Source organism: Oncorhynchus masou, chromosome 5 (genome assembly GCF_036934945.1).
Source record: "Oncorhynchus masou masou isolate Uvic2021 chromosome 5, UVic_Omas_1.1, whole genome shotgun sequence".
NCBI lineage: Eukaryota > Metazoa > Chordata > Actinopteri > Salmoniformes > Salmonidae > Oncorhynchus > Oncorhynchus masou.
The window spans coordinates 50,236,795-50,250,358 of NC_088216.1; the positions used below are offsets into that span (position 1 = coordinate 50,236,795).

General features: G+C 46.1%; 1 protein-coding gene across 2 annotated transcripts in view; it reads right to left on the reverse strand.

Moving 5' to 3' along the window:
* Positions 1–13,185, reverse strand: part of ptgis (prostaglandin I2 (prostacyclin) synthase) — a 22,503-nt gene extending 9,318 nt beyond the window's left edge. The window contains exons 1-8 of one of the 2 annotated variants that reach the window (XM_064965866.1): positions 12,927–13,185; positions 12,164–12,287; positions 9,881–10,056; positions 9,440–9,586; positions 9,100–9,227; positions 8,434–8,621; positions 5,618–5,783; positions 1,495–1,676 (exon numbers count right to left, since the gene is read on the reverse strand). In XM_064965866.1, the coding sequence (XP_064821938.1) occupies positions 1,495–1,676; positions 5,618–5,783; positions 8,434–8,621; positions 9,100–9,227; positions 9,440–9,586; positions 9,881–10,056; positions 12,164–12,287; positions 12,927–12,997 (1,182 nt within the window). In that variant the 5' untranslated portion in view covers positions 12,998–13,185. The remainder of the gene's footprint in view (positions 1–1,494; positions 1,677–5,617; positions 5,784–8,433; positions 8,622–9,099; positions 9,228–9,439; positions 9,587–9,880; positions 10,057–12,163; positions 12,288–12,926) is intronic. The other variant, XM_064965867.1, reaches the window with a different exon arrangement.
* Positions 13,186–13,564: the final 379 nt, after the last annotated feature.

Sequence of the window (13,564 nt, forward strand, 5' to 3'; positions counted from 1 at the left end):
AGGCACATGACAACACCCTTGGAGTTTGCCAAAAGGCACCTAGAGGACAAGATTCTCTGGTCAGATGAAACCAAGATTGAACTCTTTGGCCTGAATGCCAAGCGTAACGTCTGGAGGAAACCTGGCACCATCCCCACAGTGAAGCATGGTGGTGACAGCATCATGCTGTGGGGATGTTTTTCAGTGGCAGAGTCTGGGAGACTAGTCAGGATAGACGGAAAGATGAATAGAGAAAAGTACAGAGAGATCCTTGAGGACCTCAGACTGGGGTGAAGGTTCACCTTCCAACAGGACAATGACCCTAAGTACACAGCCAAGACAACGCAGGAGAGGCTTTGGGACAAGTCTCTAAATGTCTTTGAATGGCCCAGCCAGAGCCCGGAAATGAACATCTCTAGAGAGGCCTGAAAATAGCTGTGCAGCGACGCTCCCCTCCAACCTGACAGAACTTGAGAGGATCTGCAGAGAAGAATGGGAGAAACTTCCCAAATACAGGTGTGCCAAGCTTGTAGCACATTACACAAGAAGACTCAAGGCTATAATCGCTGCCAAAGGTGTTTCAACAAAGTACTGAGTAAACTGTCGGAATACTTATGTAAATGTAATATTCCTGTTTTTTTTTTTTGCAAAAATGGATTTTCCTTTGTCATTATGGGATATTTTGTGTAGATTGATGAGTGAAGAACTATTGAATCCATTTCTGAATAAGGCTGTAACATAACAAATGGCTTCCTGCCATCCAGGACCTCTATACCTGTTGGCCTTTTTAAAATGGTACCGTAACTTCCTGTTTCCATTACAGCCGTCTTGATTTTGCGTTTGCTCGCATGAAAACTTTGGATGGAAACGTGGTTATTAGTGTAGTACTAAAAATAGCAAGGTAGAACAAAATCACACAAAAAAATAAAAATAAGAAATAAGAATAACAGGAGAAAGAAAGTAAGCTATAAACAGGGTCAGTTACAGCGTTAGTTCCAGTACCATATTGACGATGTGCAGGGATACTGGAGTGATAAGAGGTAGAAAGGTATAGGGGTAAGGTGACTCGGCAACAGGATGTATAATAAACAGCAGCAGCATCCTAAATGATGAATGTATGTGAGTGTGTGCGTGCATGCGTGTGTGTGCATGTTATGTTTGTGTTGGGGTGTCAGTGTGCGTGAGTGTGTATGTTCCTGTGAGTGTGCAAAGAGACAGTGCAAAAATAAAATTACAACGGTCAATTCAGATTCTGTGTGGCCATTTTGTTAGCTAATTATCAGTCTTATGGCTCGGGATAGAAGCTGTTCAGGAGCCTGTTGGTGTCAGACTTCCTGCAAGAGAGAACAGTCTATGGCTTGTAGGCACACATTCGTAAAAGCCTTTGTCTCAGGTGCTGGATTAGACTGAACAGTAATCTAAAACTAAAAGAAATCTGTACACTGGCAGGTGTTCCATTTATTCAGACAATATTTCAACATCAACTGGGTCTTTGTCAGGTAACAGTTGTATTACCTGTGGATCGTGGTGTATCTGGGGGTCCATCTGAGGGCTGAGGAAGGGGAACATACACACCCTGTCCCCCTGTCTGAGGTGGTATGCCTGTCCACTGGCCAGACAAAGGGTCTTGTCCTGGACCACCTCTCTGGTGATGAGGGCAGCAGCGGTCAGACGCAGGGTCTCACTCAGAACACTGTCTGTGATTGGAGGGACAATAAGTATGATGTCAGAGGGGTGGCTGCCGGGTGCATGTGAATAATCCTGTGAATAATCATTCACCTTCAATAATCATAATCACTACCCTTGTGCCAGATCTGTTTGTGTTGTAAAGCCAACTCCAACGGTTGACAGCTGGTCAACATTCACAAGGTCGTAGGTTCAGACGGATTACCGGGACATGTACTCTGAGCATACGCTGACCAACTGGCAATTGTCTTCACTGACATTTTCAACCTCTCCCTGTCTGAGTCTGTAATACCAAGCAGACCACCATAGTCCCTGTGCCCAAGAACGCTAAGGTAACCTGCCTAAACAACTACCGACCCGTAGCACTCACATCTGTAGCCATGAAGTGCTTTGAAAGGATGGTCAATGCTGAGATCAACACCATTATCCCAGAAAACCTAGACCCACTCAAATTTGCATACCGCCCCAACCAATCCACAGATGACACAATCTCTATTGCACTCCACACTGCCCTTTCACACCTGGACAAAAGGAAAACCTATGTGAGAATGCTATTCATTGCACAGCGTTCAACACCATACAGCCCTCAAAGCTCATCACTAAGCTAAGGACCCTTGGACTAAACACCTCCCTCTGCAACTGGATTCTGGACTTGCTGACGGGCCGCCCACAGGTGGTGAGGGTAGGTAACAACACATCCACCATGCTGATCCACAACACGGGGGCCCCTCAGGGTTCCTGCTCAGTCCTATGCTGTAATCCCTGTTCACTAATGACTGCACGGCCAGGCACGACTCCAACACCATCATTAAGTTTGCCGATGACACAACAGAGGTAGGCCTGATCACCGACAACGACGAGAAAGCCTATAGGGAGGAGATTAGAGACCTGGCTGGGTGGTGCAAGCCAACAACCTTTCCCTCAACGTGATCAAGACAAAGAAGATTTTTGTGGACTACAGGAAAAGGAGGGCCGAGCACGCCCCCATTCGAATCGACAGGGCTGTAGTGGAGCAGATTGAGAGCTTCAAGTTCCTTGGCATCCACATCACCAACAAACTAAAATGGCCCAAGCACACCTAAACAGTCGTAAAGAGGGCATGACAAAACCTATTCCCACTCAGGAGACTGAAAAGATTTGGCATGGGTCCTCAGATCCTCAAAAGGTTCAGATCCTCAGCTACACCATCGAGAGCATCCTGACGGGTTGCTTCACTGCCTGGTATGGCAACTGCTTGGCCTACAGAGGGTAGTGCGTACGGCCCAGTACATTACCGAGGCCAAGCTTCCTGCCATCCAGGACCTCTATACCAGGTGGTGTCAGAGCAAAGCCCTAAGATTTGTCAAAGACTCTAACCACCCTACTCATAGACTGTTCTCTCTGCTACAGCACGGCAAGTTGTAACGGAACGCCAAGTCTAGGTCCATGAGGCTTCTAAACGGCTTCTAACCCCAAGCCATAAGACTCCTGAACATCTAATCAAATGGCTACCCAGACTATTTTCAGTACCCTCTTTTACGCTGCAGCTACTCTCTGTTATTATCTATGCATAGTCACCTTAATAATTCTACCTACATGTACCTACATGTACCTACATGTACATATACATACCTACATATACATACCTACATGTACATATTACCTCAACTAACCGGTGCCCCTGCACATTGACTCTGTACCGGTACCCCCTGTATATAGCCTCCACATTGACTCTGTACCTGTACCCCCTGTATCTAGCCTCAACATTGACACTGTAACGGGACCCCCTGTATATAACCTCCACATTGACTCTGTACCGGTACCCCCTGTATATAGCCTCCACATTGACTCTGTACCTGTACCCCCTGTATATAGCCTCCACATTGACTCTGTACTGGTACCCCCTGTATATAGCCTCCACATTGACTCTGTACCGGTACCCCCTGTATGTAGCCTCCACATTGACTCTGTACTGGTACCCCCTGTATATAGCCTCCATATTGACTCTGTACCGGTACCCCCTGTATATTGCCTCTACATTGACTCTGTACCGGCCCCCCCTGTATATAACCTCCACATTGACTCTGTACTGGTACCCCCTGTATATAGCCTCCACATTGACTCTGTACTGGTACCCCCTGTATATAGCCTCCACATTGACTCTGTACCGGTACCCCCTGTATATAGCCTCCACAGTGACTCTGTACCGCTACCCCTTGTATATAGCCTCCACATTGACTCTGTACCGGTACCCCCTGTATATAGCCTCCACATTGACTCTGTACCGGTACCCCCTGTATATAGCCTCCACATTGACTCTGTACCGGTACCCCCTGTATATAGCCTCCGCATTGACTCTGTACCGGTACCCCTTGTATATAGCCTCCACATTGACTCTGTAAAGGTACCCCCTGTATATAACCTCCACATTGACTCTGTACCGGTACCCCCTGTATATAGCCTCCACATTGATTCTATACCGGTACCCCCTGTATATAGCCTCCACATTGACTCTGTACCGGTACCCCCTGTATATAGCCTCCACATTGACTCTGTACCGGTACCCCCTGTATATAGCCTCCACATTGACTCTGTACTGGTACCCCCTGTATATAGCCTCCACATTGACTCTATACCGGTACCCCTGTATATAACCTGCACATTGACTCTGTACCGGTATCCCCTGTATATAGCCTCCACATTGACTCTGTACCGGTACCCCCTGTATATAACCTCCACATTGACTCTGTACCGGTACCCCCTGTATATAGCCTCCACATTGACTCTGTACCGGTACCCCCAGTCTATAGCCTCCACATTGACTCTGTACCGGTACCCCCTGTATATAGCTTCCACATTGACTCTGTACTGGTACCCCCTGTATTTAGCCTCCACATTGACTCTGTACCGGTACCCCCTGTATATAGCCTCCACATTGACTCTGTACCGGTACCCCCTGTATATAGCCTCCACATTGACTCTGTACCGGTACCCCCTGTATATAGCCTCCACATTGACTCTATACCGGTACCCCCTGTATATAACCTGCACATTGACTCTGTACCGGTATCCCCTGTATATAGCCTCCACATTGACTCTGTACCGGTACCCCCTGTATATAACCTCCACATTGACTCTGTACCGGTACCCCCTGTATATAGCCTCCACATTGACTCTGTACCGGTACCCCCTGTGTATAGCCTCCACATTGACTCTGTACCGGTACCCCCTGTATATAGCTTCCACATTGACTCTGTACCGGTACCCCCTGTATTTAGCCTCCACATTGACTCTGTACCGGTACCCCCTGTATATAGCCTCCACATTGACTCTGTACCGGTACCCCCTGTATATAGCCTCCACATTGACTCTGTACCGGTACCCCCTGTTTATAGCCTCAACATTGACTCTGTATCGGTACCCCCTGTATATAGCTCCGCTGTTGTTATTTTACTGCTGCTCTATAATTATTTGATATTTTGATTTGTTTTTTGATGTTTTTTTGTTGTTGTTAAAACTGCATTGTTGGTTAAGGGCTTATAAGTAAGCATTTCACTGTCAAGTCTACACCTGTTGTATTCGGCGCATGTGCCAAATAACATTTGATTTGATTTGAACAACCGTAGGCGTTATACAGCACAAACTGATCTGCCACCAGACTACACAATCATAAAACTATAGGTATGTCCTTCTGGAATGCTATGGATCACAAGAATATGTTCTAATATCACCCTGTGGCAAGCAAACGTTAACCTTAATCAACCACAGCTAAAAAAACAAAACAATATTTATCAATCTTTACTCATTCGGCTCTCTGATTCTTTCATTTTTTCACTCTGTTGATCCACACAGTTCAGATGAGCTTTGGTTCAATATTTCACTGCATGTCTTTGGCTGGACAGGCAGAGCCTTGAGAGCCCCGAGGTGGAAGAGAGTGTGAGTGAATAATAGAGGAGGTTGTTTGAGCGCTTACTGAACACAGGTGTGCTGTGGTGCTCCAGTGTGTCCAGAGGGTGTCGCTGTAGAGAGCCGTCCTCCTGTAGACGCAGGCCTCTGATCTCCTTCCTCACAGCTCTCATGGCCTCGGGGTGCGTGAGCAGGAAACTCAGAAGCCAGAAAGCAGCAGGCCCAGCGTTACCCTGGAATGGAACAACACAACATCGACTCACAGTTTGGCAGTTACAGAGTATACAATGCTCACTCTCAGTCCGTCAAAGACAGTGAACGCATTACCGAGCATGATGAGGTAGATACCTTGCAGTTATAGAGCACGCTGTGTGAACACGCTGCAGAAGCCCCCAGGGGAAAATGGAAGCGGGTTTAGACACATCTAAATCTCTCTTTCTTTCAGTCTCACTTTACTTTTATTTTCTCTCTCTTTTTTTGTATCCCACCCTGCATCGTGATACTGCTGTACTGTACTGTAGTGATCTGAGGAGCAGTGAGGAGCCATCAGAGCTGTCAGGGCTGTGTAGACAGGGCTGAGAGACGTCTGTCTGAACCTGTCAGCCAATAATTGCAGTGGGCTCAGGGAGCTTCTCTCCTCACCCCCTTGCAGGCCAGGTCTTCACCGATCGACTGACAACCAGGGCTAATGCAAGATGAAGACCAGGTCCAATGGATCTCTGGTTGACTCCCTGGCCTGTCCCGTCACAGATCCGTTACGACAGACACTAGGCTACACAAACTGTGTGAGGCTTCATCTCTTGTGGTCCCAGTTTGCTGGGTTACAGTCGAAGTGTTGCAGTAGAAATAGCCATTTCAAATGCTGCACGTTCTTACCGACAATGTATAGTGTTTAAAAAAAATCAGATTGAGACACTTTGAATTGCCATTGAATTCACTATTAGACGTGTACACGGTAAGGAACTTTACCTCCTCCTCCACTCCTCTGAGTGTGTACACTGTGTACTGGTGTAGTTGTGTTGAAAGCAGAGCCGCAGTCAGGTGTGTGATGGGCTGAATGTGACACAGGCTCCCTGGGGTCCATCATAGGCATATTGACATTGGACTGGAGCCTCACTGACAGGCTGTTTCAGAGATTCACTGGACTGTGGAACTGCCTCCACTCCAATCCCCAACAACAACACACACAGAGCCAGAAACATAAAGCTCTCATAACTTTCTTGCAATATCTAGCGATTGTGTCTGTTGTATGCAGAGAGCATGGAACTAAACATCTGCGATGGAAAAACTACATTTGGCATGTTTGATTTCAGTGACATCTCTGATTCACTCAGTATTGTGTTGTTACTGAGGAAGCCCACAGTACCTCTGTACGACTGGTGGTGACAGAGACAACAACCAGAAGATATTCTCCATGGCACTTCCTTATACTCAGCCTCAGTTCTAATACGTTTCAGTGGTGATTGGCTCTGTCTGATTGTCTGTGACTGGAACAGTGAGTCTCTGTTCCAGAAAAGACATTAATACGCAGAGAACAGTGATGCTAAGGGACTAGCTGCACTCTCCTATCCTAGCCTGGCAGATGAGCCTGGCAGATGAGCCAAGGTCCCCAGAGGGAGAGGCTCCATCTTGGCGAAGGACTCTCTCCCTGCTCCCCTGGTCTGAGTGGGCCGACTAGGCCTCCAATGCTCCAGGCTGAAAGTAGCAGCCAAAGTCCCAGAGGGAGCAGAGAAGGCCTGGTACAGATGACACCTGTGGCTCTATTGTTTTCCGAGGCTGGTGGTGAAGGCAGGTACCAGACAGACAGACATTACACTAGCTCCCCCATCTGGCCACACAGTGCAACAGCAGCTCATTCACAACAATTTGTTGGGATTGGTTTGAGACAGGAAGCCACAAGGAGCCTGCTATTAAACTGCCTCTGGAGCTCATAAATATAGAGTTAGATAATGCTTCATTGCTGTGATCTATATTGGATTTTGACATCAATATTCATTGATGTCTATTACAGATGATACATCTTAATCAGTGGATGCTGCTTAGGGGAGGACGGCTCATAATAATGGCAAAACCGGAGAAATGGAATGGCATCAAACACATGGAAACCATGTGTTTCATGTATTTGATAGCATACCACTTCCTTCTAAATCCTCCTACAATTTGTGTACTGTAGGCCTAACATTTGATCTAATTCTGAAATTAGACAGGTTGGTTTGGGCGACCTGCCAACTCTTCTTTTTTCAATAATGTTCTGGAATGTGTGGACCCATTGTCCCACATCAGTTTACACAGAACTCCAAACAAGCCCAGGTGACATGAAAACACATTCATAGAAACTGATGTCACATTCCTAACAATCATTACTTCTCACATAATGACATAACGAGTCAACTGTGTCAACAAGGAAGTCATGAGTCACTGGGAGAGAAGAATCCTGTGGACTTATTCATGCCAGGGCCACAGGTCTTAAAGAGGACACAGGAAGAGAAGGTATGAGAGTGACATCCAGGTGTGGTAGAACACTGTGTGTGTGTGTGTGTGTGTGTGTGTGTGTGTGTGTGTGTGTGTGTGTGTGTGTGTGTGTGTGTGTGTGTGTGTGTGTGTGTGTGTGTGTGTGTGTGTGTGTGTGTGTGTGTGTGTGTGTGTGCATGTGCATGTGTGTGCGTGCTTGTATGCCTGTGCTTGCATGTGTTTTTTTTTGTGTGTGTGTGTGTGTGTGTGTGTGTGTGTGCATGTGCATGTGTGTGCGTGCTTGTATGCCTGTGCTTGCATGTGTTTTTTTTTGTGTGTGTGTGTGTGTGTGTGTGTGCGTGTGTGTGTGCATGCTCTTACATGCTCTTGCATCTGTGCATGTGAGGGTGTGTTCTTGACTTTCCCACTTACCTGGGTGGCCCAGAGCTGAAGCAGCATGGCTCGTCTCTGCATCTCCGTGTCCACTCCTTCCGTCTGTAGATGGCTGAGGTAACTCTGCTGCCAGGAGCTGCTCTCTGACCCCTTTCCTCTGCTCAGCCACGCTGGGGACAGCAGCTCCCACAGTCTCTCCTGGGACAGGCTTGCTGTCCTCTTCTCCTCTAGCAACATAGAAAGAGAGACAGGTTTGAGAGGAAAGATCACCCAGAGAGAGACAGGTACACTCTTAGAAAAAAGGGTTCAAAAGGGTTCTTCAGCTGTCCCCATAGGAGAACCCTTTTTGATTCCAGTTCCGGTTCCGGGTAGAACTCTTTAGGGTTCCATGTAGAACCCTCTGTGGAAAGGGTTTTACATGGACCCCAAAAAGCTTCTACCTGGAACTAAACAGGTTCTATCTGGAACCATAAAGGTTATTCAAAGGGTTATCCTATGGGGACAGCCGAAGAATCCTTATAGGTTCTAGATAGCACCAGAGTGACAGGTACACCGAGACACAGGCACACACAGAGACACGCACATGAACACAGAGAAACAGGTACAGAGAGACAGAAACGTATTGTATGAATAGATCCATTCTGTATTGATATAAGTGACGTTCGACCACGTGCATTAGATGCGTGTATATACGTGTATATGTACCTTGCTTGAGGGTTGAACGTGCCAGTTTTGCGAGGAGACCATCAAACGTGCGGAACTCTTTGTAGACAGTAGCGAGTGCGGTGACATCGTTGCTGTTCTCTGCACCGAACAGTGTGAGATACCCAGCCCTACGAGGACAGAAAGAAGCATTAACTCTAGAGTAAGAGTACGTCTAGAGTAAGAGTTATGCAATTTTCATTTTCATTTGAGCCTAAATCAACCCCCGGGCCAGTGACCCAGAGAAATGTCTGATGTAACCTGAAGAGCAGGATGACTGTTAAACACACGAACAGTAGCTGGCCAGTCCAGACAGAATTTGTTTCTGGGTTCTGGCTCTTACCCGAAGAGCAAGCTGTAACAGAGGCTGAAGAGGCCATCCTGCCTCCAGTCTGCTGGGCTACAGCTCCTCTCCTCATCCCGTAGCAGTGTCTGGAGGTGGAGGTGCATGGTGCTGCTTAATCTGGCCAGGCTAGGGCCCTGGAAGTGCCTGGACAGGGATTTTATGGAGAGGTCGAATTATTGCTACAACATGTTACCTCAGGGAATTAAATGAATTTACAAGTAATCTATTCTGGTGGAAAATTATGTCTCATCGCAATACCATTTACAGTAATAGAAAAGAATAGAATAGAAACGGTATGGTCCTTGACAAGGACAGGTAGATCCAGCGGAATTGGATTAAGATGGTGTGTGTGTACAGGTGTGGATGTGTGTGAGGTCAGGTGTGGATGTGTGTGAGGTCAGGCATGAGGTCATGTGGATACAGGTCTAGAACACCTACTGTTCCATCCAGGCCCTCTCTGTGTCTGGGTTGTGATTGGGTAGTCTCAGGCTGAAGATCCTTTGCATCAGGACCTGGGCGTAGCGACTGAAGTCCAGAGAGACTTTGTCATCGAGGACCGCGTCATAGGAGTTAGGATCCAGCAGCACAGTGATGTAACGACCACAAACACGCACCTGGGAGACATTATTTGAAACGGTAATGCCACAGCCATGTCTGTACATGTCTGTCGTAGTCACATTACACATTACAAGTGTTTGAGATTGTTTGAGAAAGCTAAATGAGTAGTGAGTAGGAGATGCACATAGCACCACTCTACAAAGACGAAATAAGCTTTTGAAAAATAACCTATCCAGGTTCACAGCAACCCTTAATATCTCAGTCACAAAGACATAAAGAATGTGTTGAAGATTGATAAGGTACTCAGGTACAGATACAGTATAGTATCGGCTGCTAGAATCTTGACTTAGAACCAAAGAAATTGATCATATTACTCCAGTGCTAGCCTCTCTATACTAGCTTCCTGTTAAGGCAAGGGCTGATTTCAAGGTTTTACTGCTAACCTACAAAGCATTACATGGGCTTGCTCCTACCTATTTTCCGATTTGGTCCTACCATACATACCTACACGTACGCTACGGTCACAAGACGCAGGCCTCCGTACTGTCCCTAGAATATCTAAGCAAACTGCTGGAGGCAGGGCTTTCTCCTATAGAGCTCCATTTTTATGGAATGGTCTGCCTATCCATGTGAGAGACGAGGACTCGGTCTCAACCTTTAAGTCTTTATTGAAGACTCATCTCTACAGTAGGTCCTATGATTGAGTGCAGTCTGGCCCAGGAGTGTGAAGGTGACGGAAAAGCCTGGAGCAACGAACCGCCCTTGCTGTCCCTGCCTGGCCGTTTCCCCTCTCTCCACTGGGATTCTCTGACTCTAACCCTATTACAGGGGCTGAGTCACTGGCTTACTGGTGCTCTTCCATGCCGTCCCTAGGAGGGGTGCGTCACTTGAGTGGGTTGAGTCACTAACGTGATCTTCCTGTCCGGGTTGGCGCCCCCCTTGGGTTGTGCCGTGTCGGAGATCTTTGTGGGCTGTACTCTGCCTTGTCTCAGGATGGTAAGTTGGTGGTTGAAGATATCCCTCTAGTGGTGTGGGGGCTGTGCTTTGGTAAAGTGGGTGGGGTTATATCCTGCCTGTTTGGCCCTGTCCGGGGGTATCGTCGGACGGGGCCACAGTGTCTCCCGACCCCTCCTGTCTCAGCCTCCAGTATTTATGCTGCAGTAGTTTATGTGTCGGGGGGCTAGGGTCAGTCTGTTATATTTGGAGTATTTCTCCTGTCTTATCCAGTGTCCTGTGTGTATTTAAGTATGCTCTCTCTAATTCTCTCTTTCTCTTTTTCTCTATTTCTTTCTTTCTCTCTCTCTCTCTATCGGAGGACCTGAGTCCTAGGACCATGCCTCAGGACTACCTGGCCTGATGACTCCTTGCTGTCCCCAGTCCACCTGGGGACACCTGCTGCTCCATTATCAACTGTTCTGCCTGTAGCTATGGAACCCTGACCTTTTCACCAGACGTGCTACCTGTCCCAGACCTGCTGTTAACTCTATAGAGACAGCAGGAGCGGTAGAGATACTCTGAATGATTGGCTATGAAAAGCCAACTGACATTTACTCCTGAGGTGCTGACCTGTTGCACCCTTGACAACCACTGTCATTATTATTATTTGACCCTGCTGGCCATCTATGAACGTTTGAACATCTTGGCCTGTTATAATCTGTTATAACAGGCCAATCTGTTATAATCTCCACCCTGCACAGCCAGAAGAGGACTGGCCACCCCTCATAGCCTGGTTCCTCTATAGGTTTCTTCCTAGGTTCTGGCCTTTCTAGGGAGTTTTTCCGAGCCACCATGCTTCAACACCTGCATTGCTTGCTGTTTGGGGTTTTCGGCTGGGTCCAGCGCTTTGTGACATCAGCTGATGTAAGAAGGGCTTTATAAATACATTTGATTGATTGATATTAATTTGATCACCCTGTTGCAGACAAACTTTCTTGCGATGCAGAATTGTTTTAACTTGTAGTGTATTTGAGGTTTAAAACGGCTCGTAATTTCCACTTTGACATTTTGGACTTGTGTTTGTTTCCCTTTGGAAAAATCTATCAACCCCTACAGAAATGTCCATGAATTATAATTCCACATAACTTACATTCCCTGTTGCTGCAGGGATATTTTTCTGCTTTAGCAAACTGGCTTGTACAAAAAAAACGCATAGAGAACTCCTACCGTAAAAATGTCACCATGTTTTTGTTTCATCCGTGTTAGAAACTTTGCAGCATCTTTTCCAAACTCCAGGGCATGACCCAGCCACGGAATGAAGCCTTTGTCTAATGGTGGTTCATTTTTTTGTCTGGTAGAAACAGACAGACAGACAGACAGACAGACAGACAGACAGACAGTTGTCAACCAAGATTAACACGGTTCAATAAAAGGAGTTAAATCACTTCATCTCCCAAACTAAACCAACTGGTTGTAGCTCTACAGTTGGCATAAGGACATGCCCTAAAGCAGTCAACTGTGTGAGCTGATGTATACAGACATAACGTAGGCTAGTAATACACTGTAGAAATAGGAAGTAGGGCATAATCAATGTGTACCGTATAAGAAATGGTCTGCGTTTGAATGGTTTGAATGGTCTAGGGAAAGGTTACATGAAGAATTGGATAATCCAGGTTAATGGTCTAGCCTGCACGTTCAGCGATGCTGTATGTTCAGTAAGGCATTTTTTACCCTGACATTTTTTTCATTAATTGATTTCTGTATAGAAAGTACATTTCTTTGTAAATGATTAAGTAAACAATATGTGAGACGTTGGTTAATTTTTTCACCAAAATGTTCAATATCAGAGAGAGAAACTAAATTATAGCAAACGACATTGACTTCATCCTTGAAATGTTGCAGGCTATCCTTTTTAAACTCAAATAACGTCCTTGATTTACAATGTCTTGTTTAACAATCCAAATCAAACAGAAATATGAAGAACATTTACCTTGAGCGGGAAGAGTAAAGAATGACGAGAGCGAGCAAACCATTGAGCAGTAAAAATATAGTCCATAACATTTTACCCGTTAAAGAGAGAGCTTGACAGTGAAATGAGTTCCTCTGGAGCTGTGGGCTTTATTGCCAAGTGGCTGCCCTACAGTAGAGCTGAGGTGTGGGTTGGAGATGGGTGGGGATTGTGACAGGTGTGTGTCATCTTAGATTCTATCTGTCACAGAACAGACACTGGGAGCTCTGCCAACAAGTTTTCTGCATAACAAAAAGGGAACTGAAATTAAAATCTCACAACGAGTTTGTCAATAATTATTTTGTTTGTCTATTTTAATATTTTTCAAGGCGGCGTTGGTCCTTCTCTGCAGTTATTCCTCACAGAAAAGTACCTTGAATTAAGCATCTCCACACATTAGTGTGTGAACAAAGGGAATTCAAAGTCCTCTATGAGTGTTTCTCAATCATTATCTTTATGAAATCCCAGTTAGTCCTATAATTATAGATCTTTGGTCTTTCTATTGCACTTGTTCCTGATAATGAAACTACCCAATCTGAAGCATCTCTCCTCTGTTGACTTATTCTGTTGAATAGGTTACATATAGTACATAGTATCACTCGGTCACCAGAGTAAGAACA